The sequence below is a fragment of the Protopterus annectens genome, chromosome 11.part0 (assembly GCF_019279795.1).
Source record: "Protopterus annectens isolate FY-2018-M chromosome 11.part0, PAN1.0, whole genome shotgun sequence".
In the NCBI taxonomy this organism is placed as follows: Eukaryota; Metazoa; Chordata; order Ceratodontiformes; family Protopteridae; genus Protopterus; species Protopterus annectens.
The window spans coordinates 455,429,442-455,451,640 of NC_056745.1; the positions used below are offsets into that span (position 1 = coordinate 455,429,442).

Genomic DNA, 22,199 nt, shown 5'->3' on the forward strand with positions numbered 1-22,199 from the left:
ATGTAGTCCTCTGCAAATTTAGTTAGCCAGAGGCCCTTGACATTTTTGTGTCTTCAGAGAGAAAAATGCCAAAAAGGAAGTGGTCCCAGGACTGATTATTGAGGGACTTAGCGTGTCATTGGACTCTTTGTAGTGGTGGTCACCCCAGTTCTAACTTCCTGGGTACTATCTGTGAGCTGGCTATTTACCAGGTAACATAAGGGTTTATACCTAACCTCTTAAGATTGTCAAGAATGCCCAAGCGGGATTTTGTGTCACATGCTTTGATCAGGTTAAGGTAGGCAGTGTGAACCGTTTTACCCTCACCCTTTGCTTTGATGACCTTTTCAAAGAAGTCCACTAGGTTCAGTAGGCATGACCAGCCCTTGATGAAACCAAGTTGAGTTAGGTACAGTGTTTGGAGGTTTTCTGTGTGATTATTGATCATTTTTCCCTGATAATTTTTCCACACTTTGCATGTGAGACTGAGACTCATGGGTCTGTAGTTTCCAGGGTGTGTAGATGATCCACCTTTATGCAAAGGGATGACTGTTGATGTTCTCCATTCGTGAAGCCTGTTTGGAGGCAACATTTAAATAGCAATTCCAGAAGGCCTGATAGGTTATGTTTCATGCTATTTAAAGACTACATGGGGTATTGTCTGAACCCTTTGATGCTGGGTTTCTTCCCCTTAGGGAGAGCATTAAGGATCTGTTCCCTAGAGATAGTAGGGGGAGATGTTTGGTGGTATTTCCTGAGGGAAGGTTGAGGGGGGGAGAGAAGTGTAAACTTGGAGCTCAATTTGTCTGCCAGTAGGTTTAGTATATCTTCTGCCTCAGAATAGATGGCTCCATTAACAACGAGGTCTGCACAAAATTTTGTATTGCCTTTGAGGCCACAGACATAGCTAAAACATGCCTCAAGTTGTCCTTGGCTTGGGAGGCCAAATTTACCTCAAATTTGGCTTTGATAGACTTTGTCCTCTGAGTTGCTTGTTTAGTTTTATAAGTGTTTTTACCCTGCTGGATGCTATGCCTCCATGATTTTCTTTCTTCTGTTGCACATCACATTGATGTGATTCTACCAGGACGGCTTGTTTTTTGAGTTAGTTCTGTGCTTCTTCCTGGTGAGCACAACTGCCACTATGTAGCTATTAACATAATTGCATGATTGCATAAAGTTTCTCTGAGCAATTGCGTATAGGCGGCAGTGTTCTCTGGGTTTATGGGGAGGCTTGAAATACTTAATAGTTAGAAGTTAGCCTTAGAATGGTTCCTGAACATTCTAGAGTTAGCTGAGGTTCTGGTTTTTATTTTTTTTACTTCAAAGGAGACTGTTTTGTGGTCTGACCTTACCCCAGAAGGCATTTCACTAGGGGGGTGTGCAGCACTCTCCAGTATTAGTGAGGACGAGATCTAGTGCATCCCCTGGTCAGCGTATTTACAGTCTGGAGAGTGTTTTAGAAAATCCAGGAATCTCTGTGCCTGCACATTTGGTGGTGTATGCGATTCCCAGTTAATAGTAGGATAATTAAAGTCTTCCATGAATATGATATTAGATTGGATAGTGAGTGTTTCCAGGAAGCTTTGATAACATGTTATGGGTTTCCTGGATCGTAGGGGGACCTGTAACTTGCAAGGAAAGTGGTATGGGACTTTGCCTATGGTTATTTGAATATGGAGAAACTCAAGTGCATATTCCTGTCTGACCAGCCTTGAGATGCATTTATTTTTGATGTAAATCAAAACACCTCCACTTTTAGATCCTGTCTGTATAATAGTTGGTCTAAATGTCTGGAAGGCATTATGGCCTTGCAGTGCCAGTGTGCTCTCCACAACTTTAAACCATGTCTAAGTGACTGCATAGATGTTAGCATTCTGTAAGGTGAGGAGAGCTTGTAGGGAGTGGAGTTCCTTTTTTAATATCCTAGCACTGGGCAGTAACACATTTAGATTTTCTTGGTTTTGATTTGCTGTGTCGAAAATACTTTCAGTTTGGCACTATGGGAGGAGGACAGTGTTTCAGGTGATATTCAAAACCCTAGAGGGAAGAGGTGCAGACCATCCTTGGCAAAGCAACATGGTCTGTTGACCATCTCATTCCATGCTGACAAATATTGCACCCCCTTAGAATGTCACCAAATACTAAACCAATTTTTAAAGTCCGTTATCTTCTGTTTGCATTGTGGCATAAGTCTTGGAGAAAGTAAAATGCTACTCAGTGCTAGGCTCCTACCAACCTGGGGGAGACGCTACCAACCTGGGGGAGACATTCTGAGAGATCCATAATGTCTGTCTTCATATTGTCTAGGGAGGTACGTCTTGATTGATTGCATCCATGTGGACAGTGACTGAGTAATACTGGTATTTGTTGTCCAGTAACCGGAGTGTGTGCATAATGTGGTGGATTCTGGCCCCTAATAAGCAACGGACTATGACTTTCTCCTTACTTAGCCTGGTGAGAGGGACATCTATGTCTTTCACAATGAAGTCTCCAGTGACCAAAATGTTGGATTGAGTGTTGTCTTGTCTTATGGGCTAAGAAGTAGATGCTCAGTCAGATGTGGTTATATGTGTTGATGTAGGTGATGTTTTAAGAGAGTGCGTTCAAGCTGCTGAGGGCACTTGTTATGTGTTTTTAGTTTAGGAAGTCTTTGGAGATTAAGAAGGTTACATTTAAGTGCCTCAGCTTATGTGGGTGTATGTTTCTATTTTGAACTGTGTTTGTTGGGTGCAGAGTGCATACTATTGACAACATGCGCTTTTGTGTGAGAGCTTTGCTTTCAATGACATTCTGTAAATACAACTCTTGCATACATTAGTTTGAGAATTAGCTGGTTGTCAGTAAACATGAGGCAATTTCTGCATTGCCTCAGGATGCCCATATTCACTAAGCTGATAACTATGATAGGGGAAAGTCCATAACAACAGCGCCTTTTATTGATTAGATGGTATCAGTGAGAATTTAAAATACTGTCAGGAGTATCTGGTTTGCAACTGAGACCATGCTCGTCACTGCAAACTAGTTACCCTGTGTGCAACTAGGTACTGGTGAAATTTCAGGGGTTTAAGGGTTGTCAAGGTTAATCCATCCTTCATGCCTAAGGTAACAAATGAGTTGGTCCTTAATCAGGGTATTTGTCTTCCCACTTTCTTTCCAAACCCACAAAACAGGGGAGAACGGATTCTTACATTCTCTGGACATTCACAGGCAACTCGGATTTTATTTGGACAAAACTAAGTCCTTAAGGAAGACTTAACATTTTGTGTCATTTGAGGCCTAAGCTTGGCCAGGCAGTCTCCAAACAAACTATTGCAGCTTCGATTTTTAATGCATGTCTTTCTGCTACTCGCACTGTAGTAAGACCTTGCTTTCCTGCCCTAGGACTGTGGTTTCTTCAGGGGCATTTCATAAAGGAATAGACTCCAGGTCTTAGAGGCTGCTACCTGATCCCTTGGTACACACTTTCACCAAACACTACAGTGTTGGTGCTTTCTCCAGATTGAGGGCAGCCTTTGCTCTGTCGTTTCTATCTGGGGTGCTGGGACAAGTCATTACTCAGTAGCCATCCACCCTTCTTTCCTACTTCAGCTCTAGGAATCACCCATTTGTCAGGAATACTGCAACAGTGATTTCAGTCAGGACATAGTACAGCTGTGTAAGAACATGCTGTAACAGTGGATGTCCTTCTGATCAATGTTTCAGTATTCCATCCCACCGTCCATCCCCTCCTGTCTATCTTACCTTAACTTTCATTTTCCTCTCCCCATTTACTTTAACCTCTGCTCTGTTACATGGGAACTGGGGAGTTTTCTTTCCTCTTCAAGCTACACCCCTCCTAGCTGACCAGTCTCCTGTCTCAGGCTGCTGGTTTCAAGATGGTCTGAGGATGCATGCTCTTATGTCCATAGATGTATCCCAACACATACTAGCTGAGGCCCTACAGTGGACATAAAACCTAGGGAAAATGAAGGTTTGGTACCCTGGCCGGACATCAGTGGTGACAACCCACTTGTTAGGAGTACTGCAGCAGTGACAAGGAATCTACTGTTATATGTTCTTACACAAGTACACTCTCATGCCTCTTCATTTATTAGAACATACACAAATACTCTGTGGATGTTTGCCTTTGCCTTTTTAAACTGTTTGATTACTTTTAACTTATCCCTGGCTGAATAGAGAAACTGCTAGAATCCACTGGGTTAGTTACAGAGAGAGCATTATTCTTTCTGCTAACTTAGGTTAGCTTTTTTTTTCTCTTATCTAAAGGGCATTGAATTTGACTGATAACTGCTGTATAGCAAATGTGCATTACAATTTCTTCATGGTAATTTGGGGATGTTCTTATTTCAGTTTCCTGCCCCAGCAGCAAAAATTTCTTCTCCAAAAGATGAGAATAGGAAAGATGAATCTCCAGCTTCGTGGAGGTTAGGCCTTCGAAAAACTGGCAGCTATGGTGCACTTACTGAGATCTCTGCTTCAAAGGAAGCTCAAAAAGACAAGGACACTGCAGGTGTAATACGTTCTGCTTCAAGTCCTCGCCTTTCTTCCACATTAGATAACAAGGAAAAGGTATGTTCTTTAATGGTTTTACTTTTTACATTTTCATTGCTGATCATATTGTAGAAAGAGTTCTACTGCAGCAGTGTTTGCACTTGGCACGTTTCTTTGTTTTTCAAAAACATATTAGCTGGTCTTCATTCAAATATGTTTCTAAAGCAGGAGCTGAATTCTGTGTCTGCATGAATATGTATCTCTTGCCCCCTTGACTGATTTTTCCTTGTCCAAGTATTTATTTATTTGGGAGCGTGGCAGTCCTGTCATATGTGAGAGCCCTACAGCCCATTCATTCATTTGTGGAAATCCTTACTGACCCTCCCTTCCCTGGTTGAGAGTCAGGTGAAGCCCCCCTTTGACTCTTCCAAACCTGCAATTGTTGCCTGCTGAGGGGGGAAGTATTCTCTCTTGTGCTACTTTACTTTCTGCTGTATAATGAGAATCTTTTATGGCAGTGCAGGCTTAGCTAGCTCAGAACTCCAGTAGGTGCACACCTTTTCTCTGGATTGGTGTCAGTTGTGTGGACAGCCCAAAGTCACCTCCCTTTAAGTAAGATGGGTAAGCTGGCAGCTGTTGTTCATACCGAACCTCCTCGCTCAGTTCCTATATGTACCCATGCCACCAATGATACTCGAGTCACATATAGCATGGTAGGGACTTTATTCCTCTGCACCACAGACCTATTATACAAGTATTGGAGGAAATGGCCTTCACCAGCCCACATTGCACTTTTGAGCATCGCAAAAAAAATTTCTTCAATGTCTGTATTTTTTCCCTTGGTCCTACTTTAAAAAAATTGTTTTCTCCCTTTACTTAGGAATTCTGTGAAGGACACTAGTATGGTATTCTACCTAAGCTGTTCATGTAGGGCACAGTGGCATTTTTTGTTCAGCATATATCGTGCATTCGTTGTTGTAGCAAGCAGTCTACCTTTAGCTCCAAAATCTTGCTGGAATTGTCATGAGATCAGAAACATTTCTTTGCTTGTGGGGGTGAGACAGTTAACAGGAAGAGTCACACAAAATAATACAGTATCTGTTGTGTTTGTTGATTTTTCCTTCCTTCAGACTAGTGAATGTTTTTCTCGATCACTCTTAATTCAGTGTGTTTTTATGAAAGCCAAGTTACCCAACAGCTCATTTTAATATCTTCTTTATGGTAGAAATGTGATTATTTTACTGCTGAAAATGGTAGTTTACCTTCCAGTAGGATTGCACCTAAACTACACACTTTGTCAACAAGGGCAAGCTTTTCACTACCACAGATGTAGTTTGTGAAGGAGCAGAAGATTTTGTCAGGGTCATAGGAATTGCCTTTGCCTCAGTTTGAGGTTTGTAAGTTACGAGGCCTGTAATCTAGGAGACCATTAATGAGCCTGACTCAAATTCCCTATTGCCTCAAGGCTGAAGTTCACACAGTAGGCAAATGAAGGTTGAGGTAATCAATCCCTGTACCACAAGAAGTAGCTTGTTAACAGATCACAGCCTTAATCATCTTCACCAACTGCCAGGTAGTAGGTTTCGTCCAATTTAAAATGAAACCTGTAATTTCTGGCATCAAGCTTATCAGCCAAGAAGTTCACACTTGCCACATCATCATGTGGAAAGCAGAGGTAAAGCTGGGTGTCATTAGTGTAACAGTGGAATGCTAAACTTCTCCCTAATAAGATTTCCTTCTGCAATCATACAGACCATAATCAATGTGCATAAGATAGAGCTTTGTACGCTGTACTCACTGCATGTAACAAAGAAAGAGGTGTTGATACTCTGAGGAAACTTTCTGAGATTGGCTTGAGGGGAAAGCCCTGAACTACTGTAACACAAAAGTGGAGACATGTGCAGCCCAAATGCTATAGGCCATAGTCTTTAGGACCGTTATGGAGTAGTACTGCTGATCTTGAGCTGTTAAACAAAGATAGTCTTGGTATTGGTTTGACTACAAAGCACAGACTGAGCCCATTGCCTGTAAGATACTTATTCAGGTTGCTTATAAATAACCTTCTCAATAACCTTTCTGAGAAAAAAAAGGTTTGAGATTCGGTGGTAGCTGTTGAAATTTTCAGGAACAAATAAGGGTTTCTTTAGAACAGGAGATAAACGGGGCCTTTTTTCAAGGCTGATAGAAAAATCCCAAGCCTCATAGTAGTACTCATAACTGAAAATATTTTTGGATCAAAGGACAAGACTGACTAAAATCAGTATTGATGGGCAGGGGTCCAACTTGCTGATTGTTGGTCACAAATTTGAGAGGGCATGCAGTCATAATTAGGAATGCTAAAGGCTGTCTATACTGAGAATTCCTGTGAGTTCAGTAGGCAGCATTGCAGATCTGATGATAGCAGTCTTGTCAGTGAAAAAAATGCACAGCTGGCTTACCTTCTGAAACAAACAAAACTCTTCTAGTGGTAAGACAGGCTGGGCTGCATAACCTTTTTCCCCACAAAGAAGACGGCACTGCTGGTAGATTAGCTGTTGCTCTTAGATTTCTCTAGATAAGACTGTTGCACTCTTATGAGTGATCTATGCCTGAAATGTTGCATAATGGTCATCCAGGTAAAGATTGTCACTCCCGGTAGATATCAGGTGAGCATGATTTGGGACTAAAAAATCTCAAGTGCCCAAGGAACAGTGAGTGTTTTAAGTTACTTACCATGGCATCCAAGGAGTGAGTATCATCCTTTGGGAAGAACTAAATGAACCAAGATGCAAAATATCAGAAGTGGTATGTTCTGATCACTTTCCATTCCAGATCATGGGGATTGTATTTTTGAAGCTGCAAACCATGGAGACCGCTTTGACCAAGAGACTTAGTTCCACCACCGCATCTGACATTCTCACATACAGTCCAAGATATGACCCACTCTGTGTGTTCCAGACGTAATAACCTGAGCAAACGTAGTCCTTCATAATCAATCTGAATTCCTTGGCTCATCATTGACCTAAATATTAAATTTTCTTAGTGCTGGTGACCCAAAAGAGAGTCAGTTAGATAGTCATTGAGCTCTTATGGAATGCCCACAAATAGTCCTGGTGGTGGTAGATGGAAGTGTACACTTACTGCAGAAAAAGCGCATGTTGAAAGAAGATAGGCTCCCTAGAGGCATCCTCTGTCATCCAAGTCTAAGGCCACTGCAGACAGCAACCACACCCTAATCCTGCTACTACAAGGGCAGTGCATCATAGAAAATCCTTGCTGGATGGTTGAGGCTATGTAAGGTTCAAAGTTTTCATCAAGCCAAACTTCAGTCGTAAAGTTAAGATCAAGATCTATAAACAAAATAACTGAATCAAGCATTCAAAGGAAAGACTAATAAAAGCAAAAGAATGCTAAGTGCAGGAAGCCTGGATCAAAAAACATAAGTTGATGTCCCATAACCAGAGCCTAGTAAAGGCTAAAAAGTAGAAGTTTAATAAACAGTTGAGCACTTTCGTCCCTATCACAAGAATTTTATCACAACTAAATGCCATTAAAAGGAGGGCAGTTTTTATAAAGCCAATTCATACCTAAGCTACCAGTCAGAAAATACGATTAATTTAACTTGAAAAAATTTACCTTAACAGAATGTTATAAAAAATGTGCTGTAAAAACATCACTTTGTATGCATTAAAGTACAAAATACAAACTACTAAAAAAACAGACCTGTGCAGTTTATACAAAGTCACAGTGAAGGTTAAAAATAAAAATTAGGAAAGAAAAAATAATTCCCTGGATATTTCTTCCCACAATATTTACTTCCCTGGACCCCTGTCTAGCAGGGTGACGGACGTGATCCCTGGGGTGAATTTCCTTTCTGCCATCCAATCGTTAAAGTTCCTTTTGAAGAGGGCCAAGGAGGTGCTCTGCTTGACATGTATGGGCAGTCTGTTCCAGAGTATGGGGAGTCTCTGGGTCAGGAACCTATCTCTCCAGCATGTTTTGTTCATTGTGATGTCAGGGTTTAGATCCCTGGAGCATGTGTCTCTGAGGGATTGGGATTTCTTTAAGTGGAGCTGTCCAACAGCTCAGGGTTTGACATGGCCTTATATGTTAAGCAGAGATTGCCTCTGAGTAGATGATATGCCACAGAGTATAGCTGGAGTGTTTTTTTTAGATGGTCAACATAGGGCATCTCCTTTAGGCCTGTGATTCTTTTAGTGAGGTATTTCTGCGGCCTTTCCAGCTGTTGCAGATGTCTTGTGAGGTACATACCACACCTGGAAGTATATAGGCTTTTAGTTTGAACTGCCACAACCTTTCACTAAATTGTAATCTGGTTTCCCAGTCACCTCCTGTTAAATTGGGCATAACTTGCTCTAAAATGGCAAATCTAAAAATGGAATATGAACTACTTACTTGTAAGTGTTTAGAAAGAGCGTTATTTGAATTCCTGTTGGCAATATGGTACAAATGTTGATAAATATGTCTGCAGGCACCTTTCGGTTTTGCCAACATAAAAACTTGGACATGTCAAACATTTATCAATATAAACTACACCTTTGGAAACACAATTACCTTTACATAACAGTACTTTAATCTCATTGTGGTCAAAATGTAAAAAAGCCAACTTACAGAATGTAGGAACATTGCTTACAACACCCACATTTTGCCATCCCCAGTCTTAGTTTTGGATTATAAATCCATTACTGTCTTCTGTGATGCTTCAGAAGTACCTTATACCAGTGGGTTGGCCTTAAAAGTATTCCAATTTTTGGTAATAATTGATATCACTTCTTTTGAACATAAATTGAATTAACATGGCTCTTTCAAATCTACCATCATTCTTAGGTATGTCAGCATCTACTGCTTACGTTAAATCCGTTCCAAAATAGTCATTTATGTTTGGTACCTCAACCATTTTTAATATTTTGACAAATTTCCCCTAGAGAATCAGGTGGGTAAAGTCTGTTCACAAACATATGCTTAATGTTGTCCATTTCACTGATCATGTCCTCATACACTGAAATTGTCCTTAGTCCTTAACACGTTGCCGTTTGACCACATTCCTTTTTTGAATCTCAGGATGTGCACTCTTATAATGTAAATATGAGTTAGTAATTCTGGGCTTTCTGTAGCTCTGTGATTTAAAGCCTTTGTCAGTGTTTGAAATTAAAGTGTCTAGGTAATTAATACTGGTGTTGCTGAAATGAGAAGTAAATCTTCTAAAAATCTGTAATTCCATTAAAACATGATAAAAACTGCTCAATTTTGTGTTCTGGACCATCCCAAAGAATGAAAATATCTAAAAAATGTAAATATAATCTGATGTAACTGAAGAATTCTCACTTAAAAACAAAACATTTTTCCCAAAAAATCAAAATCATATTGGCATAGATGGGAGCTCATGCAGTGCCCATAGCCACACCTTTAATTTGTTTGTAAAGTTTGCCCTCGGAAAAAAAATGCAATTGTTGGGCAAAACCAGGCTAATCAATTCCATAATAACTGAAATTTTATAAGCTTATAAAAAATCATAGTCCAACATGCTGTCAAGAAAGGATCCCATATATAATGAGGAATAGAGGAAAATAAATCCACTATAACTATTGTCAAAAATACAAGTTGTTGACTTCATTTAATCATCAACCTGTGGGTATTCGGATCCGAGACGGCAACTTCACCAACATCTGCTCTGAGCTCCAAGCTTATCCCCTTTTCCATAATACCCCTCCATCTCCTTCCTTCCCTCAGATATCATTTGCATTGGCTTGCCTAAGCATCGTGATCTCTGAGCTCCAGGCATGGTGAGTAGTTTGCGATAGTTTTTTGGGGTGCTTGTACTCTTTTTGGATAGTGTTAGGTAGGTTTCCTTTCCTTTGCCTTACCTCCCCTTTCGCTGTTGCGTCGCTTTTAAAAAAAATAAAGTTCAGTTACTTTACTCAGTTTAGTGTCTTCTTCCACCCTGCCCCTCCTTGTTAATCAGTTTGGGTGTGTGTGTAGTTGGGCAGGTTAGGACCTTGTGCCTTGTCATGGCTGATCAGCAGAAGCTGGTGTTTCGAAAGTGCACAGTGTGTGCGGCCAAAAGTTGTCTCCGGCAGATGGCCACACTGTGTGTGGTTTGTTTGGGGGTTCCCCATCTTTCTACTGCCTGCACTATTTGAGCAGGGTTTAACCCCAGGGCCCTGAAGGATTGTAGGCTAAATTAGTGTTGAAAGGACTTCTCCCTGCTGTGGAAGCAGCTGTCTCTGCTTCATCTGCAGTCACTGCTGTAACTACATCTTCCTCTGCTACTCTTTCTTCCCCTCCCTCCCAGGCCGGGACTCAACCTCCTGCTAAGAGGTCTGTGGATAAGGGAGCACAGGAAAGACAAAGAGAAAGACAAAGGGAGGAGGAGATCCCCGGACCAGTCAGATCCAGCAGGTCCTCCTCACAAGCAACTAAGGGTGTCCAGGCCTAGCACTTCCTCGGCTCTACTCACCCAGATTTTCACCAGAGCCGGAGGACCCTTGACCTTCTTCTAGGGCTTCCATACATCGGCTCTCCCGGCTGGTGTCGGTGGCCTTGTCGCGCTCCACCAGAAGCTTGAGGGAGGCAGACATGGACAAAATGATGGGAAGGTTTATTCACACCCAGATTTAGATGGGGGTCTTGCCAAGCCCCCTCTCCATCTGGAGGGGGGAGCTCGCTTCCCTTTTTCACCCTGATAACTCCTTCGGTCTGACCCTCGGTATTGGAGTTTTTGGATCTGAGAGGTTCCAGAGTCAGGGAGTCGGCGCTAATGGTTCCGAGTACCTCGACGCAGGCCATTACCTTGAACTCATTGGACCCGACTAGTTCAGGTCCGAGCGGCTCTCGGAGCCAAAGCCTGGGTGTCTGATCCGAGGGGTTGGGTTTTTCTCTGATGGCACCTACTTTGTTGGATCACAGCCCTCTCCTCGGTATCTCTGCTCCAATCCCCCTGTTTGATCTGGGGAGTGGAGCTTCTTTATAAGCTTCCCAGGAGGCTTGCTCTCCCTCAGCTTTCAGCGTGGTGGAAAGGGTTCTCTCCAGCAGATGGAGGCCCCTGACCATCTCCTCGGATTCCTCCCCGACTCCCTCTGCTCTGGGTGCGACTTCTGCCATTTTGCCCATTCGGAGACAACCCGTGCTCGATGTGCCCCAGACTGTTCCAGTCGAGTAGCAAGAGGTGGTTTGTGAGTCCTTTCTGGAGAGTCCCACCAAAGAGGTTCCTTGCAAAAGAACGTGCAAAAAGAGGCACCTGGACTCCTTCCCAGAGTCCGTCACTGAGTATACTGATTTGGAAGAAGGGGAGGGTTCCCCCAGATCACCCCCCCCCAACTCTGTCTCCTTTGGAGACCTCATGGAAATCCTGTGTCAGCGTGGGGGGTTGGGGGCTGGCAGAGTTGGTCCTCCCCAAGCCTTCCTCAGACGAGTCAGTGTTTCTGGAGGCCTTCGGCACAGGCCTGTCTATTTCTTGGGTGTCCACCCCCGTGGATCCCTTGGTGGATCTTATTACCACCAGGGCACGGAAGGAACAGGACACTGTGGAGCCAATCCTGAAGCGTCCAGACAAGATGGAGTCCTGCTGTGGATAGGCCCAGCTGGAACAAGGGGTCCCCAGTAGACGCTGTGGTGGTAGCAGCTGCCACCAAGAAAGAACTAGCTCAGGAAAGTTCTATGGTCCATCCCCCCCAACCGAGAGTCTAGGAAGATGGATCTTTTAAGAAAGTGGGAGTATGCTTCAGCCACCTTTTCTGTAAGGGTGCTGAATTATTTGGCCCATGTCACTCGACTGCAGCGCGACTTTGTCGGGGAGCTGAGTCACCCCCGGAATCCATGTTGCCGGAGGATAACCATATATTCTCCACCGAATGGCCACTCTCAAAGCGGTTTCTAATACGTCCATGCGTCTCCTTTCGCATCCTACTGAGGGAGCGATTGGGTCAGGCTGCATCAGTTCACGGAACCCTTTAAGGTGTCTTTCACGAATGCCCCTTATGACTGTCTTCCTTGTTTGGGAAGACTGTTCATGAGACGTTGGTCCAGAGTGAAAAAGACAACGAGACACTGTCTGCCGTCTTGATCTGCTTCTTGAACCCTCAAAGATACTTTTCCAGGAATCAGTGGGGGCAAAAGATGATGTGGTTGTGGAAGTCTCAGTATTCCCGGGGTACTCAGGACTCATCTTCCCCCAGAGACTGAAGGGGACTAGACAGACGCCGGCCTAGCGGCAGAGGGGGGTTCGAGAATTTTCGGGTCTCGAGAACCTTTCTCGGACAGGCCCGCGAAGCAGCCCTGATGGGTTTGCCCGACTGCTCTGCTGTGGAGGCGGTCGGGGGTCATCTTTCATTGCACCTGACAACATGGGAGTCCATATCAACAGACCACTGGATGCTTCACATCATATCCCGAGGTTATACCATCCCCTTTGTTGTTCCTCCCATTCCCCTGAAACACCTCCCAGATGTTCCACCTGTGCAAAGGGAGGTGGCAGCCCTCGAAATAGACAAGCTGCTAAGAAAACGAGTCTTCCAATCCATATCCTGAGATCAGTCTGGATCGGCATCTATTCCAGGTCCTTTTTGGTGCCAAAAAAGACTTTGGCAACTGACAGGTTCAAGGTGGAAACCTAAGAAAACTTCCGGATGGTCACATTGCAATCCATCCTGCCTTTTCTGCAGGAGAAGAACTGGATGTGCTGCATAGACCTCCAGGACACATATTACCATGTAAAGATGCACAGATGCTTCAGGAGGTTCCTCTGCTTTCAGCTAGGAGCCAGTCATCAGTTTCGAGCCCTACCCTTTGGCTCACCTGAGGCTCCAGGGAATACAGGTCTTTCCATACCTGGATGATTGGCTCCCTTGCTGCTCCCACCAAGCGTCTACTTTGTCAGGCCAGGGACTATTTCCTGAAACTGTCAGACTTTCTGGGAATCGCAATCAACACATCCAAGTCTTTAGATCCAGTCCAGGTTTTGGACTACATTAGAGCAAGGATAGATATGTTGAAAACCAGTTTTTCTAACTCCAAAGAGAGTTCGAAGCTTAAGACTCCATGTGTTTGTGGTTTTTCAGTCTCAACTTCCTTCAGCCAAGGTGGTATTATGAGCCCTAGGTTCCATGGCAGCCACCATTACTCTTCTTCCCCGTGCTCATCTGCATATGCGGGTACTACAGTGGACACTGGCAGTCTAATGGTCATTATTACATCTGCCACATCCAGTTCATATAAGCAACGCTAGCAGGAAGTCCCTCTTCTGGTGGATACGCTCCTCGGAACTAGTCGAGGGGTGAACATTTATTCCTGCCCCTCCCCAAGCTGCGGTGACCACGGATGCCTCCCAAGTAGGGTGGGGGGACATTGCTCGGGCAGGACAGTCCAAGGCACGTGGTCCCCAAGCAAGACCTATTTGCATATCAGTGTTCTAGACATGGAGGGCGGTCCTTTTGTCATTGCAGCCCCTTCATGCCTTTCTTACTCTGGGAACCATTGCAGTTAAGATAGACATGTCATTGGTCTGATACATCAGCAAACAGGGAGGAACCAGATCTTACCCTCTTTGCACGAGGCTATGAGAGTGTGGGAATGGGCAATCTCCACCTGCCGATTTCTGGTAGCAATGCACATTCCGGGTCGATCCAACATACTGACGGACAAACTGAGTAGGACTATTCTGATGCCTTATGAGTGGTCTCTGAATCCTTCTGTAGCGGAGATCATCTTCCTTGAGTTGGGTCAGCCTTGCTGCGATCTCTTCACATCTCCCTCCAACGCGAAGTGCAGCGAGTTCTTCGCTCTGATCCCCCCACAGGGGGAATCCCCCAGGGATGCTCTGGTCCATGCTTGGCCTCCCGGTCTTCTGTATGCTTATGCCCATTACCTCTCATACCAAACTTCCTCCAGAAGGCTCACAGGTTGGGAAGCAAAGTAATCCTCATTGCCCCATTCTGGCCTCGCCAAGTCTGCTTTCTCTTCCTCTGGTCTCATCTGATAGTTCCTCCATGGATCTTGGATCCGATAACTGATCTCATCTTGCACCCCTCGAGGGTCCCTCACGTAGACCTGGTCAGTTTGAAGCTTACTGCTTAGCTGCTCTAGTTCCCTTGATTGCTAGGACTTCTGGTCTGTCTTCTCCGGTCAAGGCTATTCTGGTGGCAGCTCATAAATCGTCCACCAGAAAACAATACCATAGCAAATGGAATTGTTTTTCTATCTGGGCTTCTCAAAGGGATTTGAACCCTTTCACAGCCCCTGTCCCTGTGGTTCTTGGGTTTTTGGCGTGCATTTTCCAGCAGGGCACTAGCTCATCTACAGTGAAAGTTCAACTGGCTGCCATCTCCAGTGTTCATATAGGTGAGAACATGGCTTCATTAGCTTCTTCCAGACTTTGCAAAGCCTTTAGTAAAGGTACCTTTCTTTTAAGACCTCCGGTTAAAGATACTACTCCCCCATGACACCTCCAGGACAAATCAAAGCCCATTCTACCAAGTCCATGGCTACGCTGACGGCGTTTTGGTTCAGGGTGTCTTTGGACGATATTTGTTTGGCAGATACCTGGTCCTCATCTCACACCTTCATTTCTCACTACAAACTGGACATGCTATCTAGAGGGAGAGCATCCTTTGGGTCCACTGTGCTCCGGAATATCTTTCCATGAGAGCCACCCAAGTGTTTGGTAGCTGGGGACTCTGTTCCACAGATTGATGATCAAATGAAGTCAACTACTTCAGATAAAGAAGTTATGTACTCACCATAACTACTCTCTACACGCTAGGGATCTAAACCTTACCACAACAATAAATAGGATGTGCTGGAGGAATAAATAGGACGTGCTGGAGGGATAGATTTCTGTCCCAGACACTTCCCATGTTTTGGAACAAGATCCCAATCTACATTAGGCAGAGCTCCTCACTAGCACTCTTCAAGAGAAACCTTGACTAGTAGATGGGAAACAAAGATTACCCTGGGGATCACTTCAGTGGCTCTGCTGGACAGAGGCACAGGGAACTAATCTAAGGAGGCGGCGAAAGCCAACACATTCTGGCTAGGCTTATAAATCCCTTCAGCCAGATAGCCTAGTTACCTACCTATGAACCTATAACATTCCATCTGAGTAGTTGGACTTCATTTGTCATCAGCCATCCATCCCTCCTTACCCCTGACCTTCTCATGATGTTTCGACTTTTGTAGACAGGGGAGACCGCCTAGGTTGGCTCTCCTGTGCTTATTAGTCAGGGCTATCGGCTCAGGTTTATGTTTATGGTGTAGCAAACTCGATTTGAGGGAAGGAAGGAGATGGAGGGGTATTATGGGTAAGGGGAGGAGCTTGGAGCTCAGAGCAGATACTGGTGAAGTTGCCGTCTCTGATCAGATCGGATCCAAATACCCACAGGTTGATGACAAATGAAGTTCAACTACTCAGATGGAACGTTATGGTGAGTACATAACTTCTTTTTTCTGTTCCATAAACTGTCCTTCAGATGTCCCAAGAAATGCCATGAATCTTTAAGTAAATGTTAGGTTCTGTCATACATAGGTTTTAACCACCTGTTAAGGTGTCTGAGAGATACGTTTTTGAGTCTTGCGCAGAACTATAGGGCAGAATGGTGCTTTTTTATGTCCTTGTGTATTTTTGGTTTGCATTACAGGTTTGGAGACCTTTAAAATGTCATACAATTCAGGTTTCATTTCGCTGTTCAAAACTATGTAGTCTAGTGTGATGCCTGTTAAGTTGGTATGCAATATTAAGTTGATTCTTAGAGACAGGTAAATGTGTTTGAGTCCAGTAGTGTATATTGATCATAATGTTAGAGTAATCAGAGGTGTTAAATAACAGTGCATCTCCATTTTTGTCTGATTTCATTATTCTCAAATTATCATCTTTGAGTAGTTTTTGGATAATATTTCTCTCTTGTTCAGACAAGTTGTAGCCAAAACCAGATCTCTTGAAACATTTTTCAAGACAGTGTAAGTCCTCAAAAAATGATTTTTAAAAATTATAAATTAATGTGTGTAGAGGTGGATTAAATGCACTCTTAATTGTACCTACCTATGTATAACCTTGTTAAAGGTGTCATCATTATCAAAAAAGGCACCAAAGTTTAACTTCCTAGTAAATTTAAATTGCATGGGTGGTATCCACCAGAACCCAATGCTTGTAGGGTACAAATAGGAAGCCTTTCTGAAATAAATGAAAATGTGTCTCAGTAATTCTGTGATTAGTGTAATTAAAAATATTGTTACCATCATAGGAAAATACTGTCCTGATGGTCTTTGTGTGCATTTAATGTCTCCACTTTTTTGCTGTTTGTATGGAAGAGTCTTGGGATTTCTGTGTCGGATGCTGTCGCTTCTTCCATGACGTCAGGTCGTCAGGGGTATAAAACAGGCAGCCAACGCCATTACATCAGTCTTTCTTGCTGAGGAGCCCGAAGCAGTTTGCAAGTGCCGGTCAGCCGCTACCTGAAATTTTCGTTTTTCGAGTTTCAAACTTGAAGTCTTCTAAAGCTAAGTACCCCGTTGGGGATAGTTTCTTCTTGCTCTAACCGATGTCAGAAAAAGTTAACAATTGTCTTGCCTGTGGAAAGCAAATACCCCACAGAGATTTTCAGTCTTATTGCGTCACCTGTTTAGGCCCAGACCACAACATCCCTCGCTGTCAGTTTTGTGCCTTGTTTAACACCCGAACCATTTGTCGTCAGGCTATCTTTATTGCTAAATTCTTTCACACTCATTCTCTGTATCTGAAATGGCTTTGATAAGTCATCCGACTACCGATCTTCCGAAAAAACTTAGATAAAGACAAAGACAGACCGCATAGGTCCAAAACTGCCGACGTCGCTTCCGTTAAACTAGTCGCCAATCCGCCGGTACTCTGAGAGGTGCCTTTGCAGCCCCTGATGCCCGCTTCTACAGATTTGCAGGCCTCTGCTGAGACCCATTCAGAGTCTGGTATGCCGCTAGATGCTTATTCGATTATGGAACCTGCAGATGCCTCTACCTTGGATGGGTCTGGAGCCGCTGTGCAGGCACCAGCTTCTGAGGGTGTTTTCCGACCTACTGATGTTCGAATTAAACCGACAATTTTGTTTGTAGCTAAAACTATCGAGTTTCTTAGGCCCAGAGTATGCACTACACCAAGAAAACCAACGACCAAAGTGCATGCTCAAACTCCCATGCCACAAAAACAAATGCTTAGAATGGCTGAAGACCTTATTACCCTAATTAGGGGAAGCCAGCCTTCCCCTGCTGAGAGACAAAGAATTGGGTTTCATTCTGATTCTACAGATCAGGAGTCCAATGACTCTGACCCTTCTGATTATCAGGACATGCCCTTATCAACCCATGAGGATTCAGATGCAGTGGAATCCCTTCCCTCTGCCTCCCCTCCAGAGGATTTTTCTTTTGGTGAAACCTTGCATACTTTGAGAGCATTTCCGCTAGGAATGCCAGGACTACCCTCAGTCCAAAAGGAGACTCAGAGAATTTTTAGAGTTGCCTCAGCACAGGCCTCTAGCTATACCCCCTGTCCTGGATGTTGTAGGTGATGTCTTCATGGAATCCAGTCTTACTCCAGACATTTTACCCCCGGCCCCTAGAAAACCTGACAGGTACTACAGAGTACCTTAATCTTACAAATTTCTCTTCAAGAATCCTACTGTGGATCCATTTCCCAGGGACCTAAAGGTATTAAGGCTACTACAGCCAAAAACCCTATCCCTTTAGACAGGGATTCCAGAGCTTTAGACAGATGGGGTAAGAAGGTATATACCTCTGCAACTCTTGCTATCAGGGCATTGAATTGCCAGTTTCACGTGTTGAAGTACCAGCAACATATTATGGAACTAATTAAACAAAAAATGGGGTTACTTCCAGATTGTGCAGAAAATAAAGATTTACAAGAGTTAATGCATTCTGCAAACCAAGTTAGTAAGCTTACTTTGCAGTGTGGCTTTGATGCCCTAGTAGCATCTTGCAGGGCTGCAGTCACTGGGTCTGTATTGAGAAGGCATGCTTGGCTGAAGGAACAAACATTGCCAGATCATGTCAAATCAGAATTACTAGACGCTATTTTAAATAAGCACTGTTTGTTTCGCACCAAAACAGAAGAGGTTCTTAAAAAGATGGAAGAGAAAGCTAAATCTATGCAAACTGTTAAAGAATTCTTACAAGTGCAGCCACCTAGATTCAGTAGGCATTGGCCTTCTAAAAACTGGTCCTTTCCAGCCCGTTCTAGGCCTTCTCAGTCCAAGCCCAGGGGAAACAGGCCACCCATACTACAGTCTCTGGGTATGCAGAGGCCTAAACAATGGAGTGCTCACACCTCAAAAACAGGGAGTGGTAAGCCGCCTCCTTATGGAAAAAGCTCACAATGACTTTTCAACTATTCTTCCCGGCCCTGCCCAATTACTTGTGCCCCTAGGAGGAAAACGTGCCCTTCATGCAAAAAAATGGATGTCCATTACTCAGGACTGATGTGTCCTAAACATTATATCCCTGGGGTACAGATTCTCCTTCCATTCACTGCCAATCCCAAGCGGGTTTCCAGACCTTCCTCCAAACCAGTGGGCAGAGGCTCAAAAGCAAGTTCTTTCTCTGCTCAATATCAGAGCTATTCAACCTGTTCCAGTAGAACAAAGGGGGCAGGGTTTCTACTCCAGACTGTTGTGGTGCCCAGAAAAGAGGGCTCTTGGTGCCCAGTCCTGGATCTATCAATTCTCAACACCTTTCTGGTGGTCCCATAATTCAAGATGCTTACCCCTACAACAGCTTCTCCCTATGCTAGCCAAGGATGCCTGGTTAGTCACTCTAGACTTAAAAGAAGCTTATCTGCACATCCCCATAAGGGAGTCATGCAGGAAATATTTACGCTTCAGAGCAGACTGTATGCACTATCAGTACTCTGCACTTCCCGTTGGCTTATCTACTGCTCCCAGAGTATTCACAAAGTGCCTGGCTCCAGCCATTGCAGGCAGAGAAATATCCAAATTTTCCCATACTTGGACGACTGCCTGATTCAGGCGGACAGTCAGAGGAATTGTTACTTCAGCACCTAGCATTTGTAAAAAAGCCTTCTCATTTCATTGGGGTACATCATCAACGAAAATAAATTACAACTGGTGCCCAGTCAGAAGATTGTATTCCTGGGAGCAAGTGTGGACACAATTTCCTAGATGGCATTTCTCACTCCAGAAAAACAGGTCTGACCAACTACTTCAAACAAATGGCCACCAGAACCCTGCTATCTGCAAGGAAAATACTGCAAGCCCTAGGGTTCATGGCCTCATGTATTCTGCTAATTCCATATGCAAGATTGCATATGAGGAAACTTCAGTGGTACTTAAAAAACTTTTGGTGCCAACATTCTCAGGACCTGGAAACAATCATTCCAATAATACCTTGTCTAAGGGCAGAGTTCCTTTGGCGGGCAGAAGCATGCAACCACAAGGGACTGACTTTCACTTAACCCCTCACCGCCCAAACCCTGACAACAGACGCATCAGACTATGCATGGGGGGCGCTCGTGGCAGGCAAATGCATTCAGGGCCACTGGAGCCCAGTCCAAATTCTCCTGCACAATAATCTAAAAGGGATGCTAGCTGTACAGCATGCTCTGACAACCTTCAAATACCTAATCCTTCCAGGACAGCTGCTGATAAAAACAGACAACACCACAGTTATGTGGTACATAAACAAGCAGGGGGGAGCCCATTCCTACCCACTCTGCAGGTTAGACATGGCCCTGTGGAACATAGACTTGAGCAACCAAGTGCATCTACAAGCTCAATTCCTGCCAGGCAAACAAAATTCACTGGCAAATGACTTGAGGAGAAATCTCCTAGACCCACATGAGTGGGAATTGGAGCCCAACATCTTCAAACTTCTAAAGCAGAGGTGGGAGACACCAGAGGTGGACCTATTTGCTTCCACCGAGAACCACCAGTAAAGCAAATTCTGCACCAGAAACCCTCACAGCAGGGCCTGGAAGGTGGCTGCCCTATCCTTCCAATGGGAAAAACTCTCAATTTATGCCTTTCCCCTCTGCCCCTCCTCTCAAAAGTACTACTCAAGATCAGACAGGACAGGCCAAGGGCAATTCTTTTTGCCCCAGACTGGCCACGTCAGCACTCATACCCACTCTTACACAGTCTGACAACACCCTGGCACCTTCACCAGACTCCTACCCTGCTGTCTCAGCAGGAAGGACAGATTTTGCATCCACAGTTGCGAACCCTCAACCTTGCAACTTGGCTCATCCCTTGAATACACCACCATCAACCCTCAGCAAACAGGTGCTGGACATCATTCTTGAAGCAAGAAGGCCTAGTACTAGGAAATCCTATGCTGAAAAGTGGAAAAGATATTGTTCTTGGAATCAGTCTCAAGGAAAGGACACAGCAGTGCCCTCCTTACCTCTAATCCTGGATTACCTAGCAGAACTACTCCACAGAGGCATATCCTTCTCCTCCATTAAGATTAATGCCTCTGCTATCTCCGCTCATTATAATACTGTGCCACCTCTATTTTCTCACCCTCTCATCAAACAGTTCCTGAGAGGGGCTAACAACTTAAGGCCCCCTAGAAGAGCACCCACCCCTGCCTGGGACCTTAACTTTGTACTGGAAAAGCTCACGCTTCCCCTTTTGAACCTGCTGCTTCAGCAGAGTTAAAATTCCTCTGTTGGAAAACAGCCTTGCTTTTAGCCATAACTTCAGCAAGAAGAGTGTTTGAGTTACAGGCGCTAATGGCTGTGGAACCCTTCATTATTTTCCATGCTGACAGAGTTTCCTTTAAGACTAACCCGTCCTTTATGCCTAAGGTGGTGTCCAGTGTGGCTCTAAACCAGTCCATCCATTTGCCAACCTTTTTTACTAATCCTCGGAATAAAGGGGACAGGATCCTGCACTCCTTGGACGTGCACAGACAGCTCAGGTTCTACCTTAACAGGACTAAACCTTACAGAAAATCTGACCAGCTGCTAGTCAGCTTTGCTACAGGGGCAGATGGCAAGGCCATTTCGAAACCATCTCCAAATGGATAGCACACTGCATCCATTTCTGCTACAAGCACGATGGAAAACCTACCCCACAGGGGATCAGACTGCATTCCACTAGGGCTGCTTCCACTTTACAGCATTTCTCAGGGGAGGCCCTACCAGGGACAGTCTGGAAGCTACAACCTGGAGTTCTGTACACACCTTCACCAAGCATTACCACTTAACTATTTTCTCTAAATCCAGAGCTGGACTTGCTACAGCAGTCTTACAAGGCCTGCAAGCCAGCCCTAACAGTTCTTGACTGCCTCCACCCTTCCTCAGCTTTGGGAATCAACCCAAGTGTGATGACTGCAACAGTGAAACACGAAGAACATAGTAGAGTTGTGTACACATCATAAATGTAGATGTTTGAGTGTATTCACTGTTGCAGTCCTGGTTTCCCTCCCTCCAGCCCCCTGGTTTTCTCTATCCTTTCTACCTCTCCTCTCTATGGCCATTTTTACTGGAAGTGGTATTTACTTTTTACTTGTGGTGATGTTCTTCGTGTTTCACTGTTGCAGTCATCACATTTGGGTTGTCTGCCTTCAGATGGCCCTCAGCAGGCCTGAATACCAGAGTCTTCGGATTTCTGCGTCGGATGCTGCCGCTTCTTCCATGACGTCAGGGGTTTAAAACATGCAGCCGATGCCATTACCCTAGTCTTTCTTGCCGTGCGGTGCCCAAAGCAGAAGCAGTTTGCAAGTGCCAG

At 44.3% G+C, this 22,199-nt stretch overlaps 1 protein-coding gene across 3 annotated transcripts in view; it reads left to right on the plus strand.

Annotated features, from left to right (window-relative positions):
• Positions 1-22,199, plus strand: part of PPP1R12A (protein phosphatase 1 regulatory subunit 12A) — a 2,492,399-nt gene that overhangs the window by 1,136,004 nt on the left and 1,334,196 nt on the right. For all 3 annotated transcript variants that reach the window (XM_044087956.1, XM_044087957.1, XM_044087958.1), the window contains exon 10: positions 4,333-4,551. In XM_044087956.1, the coding sequence (XP_043943891.1) occupies positions 4,333-4,551 (219 nt within the window). The remainder of the gene's footprint in view (positions 1-4,332; positions 4,552-22,199) is intronic.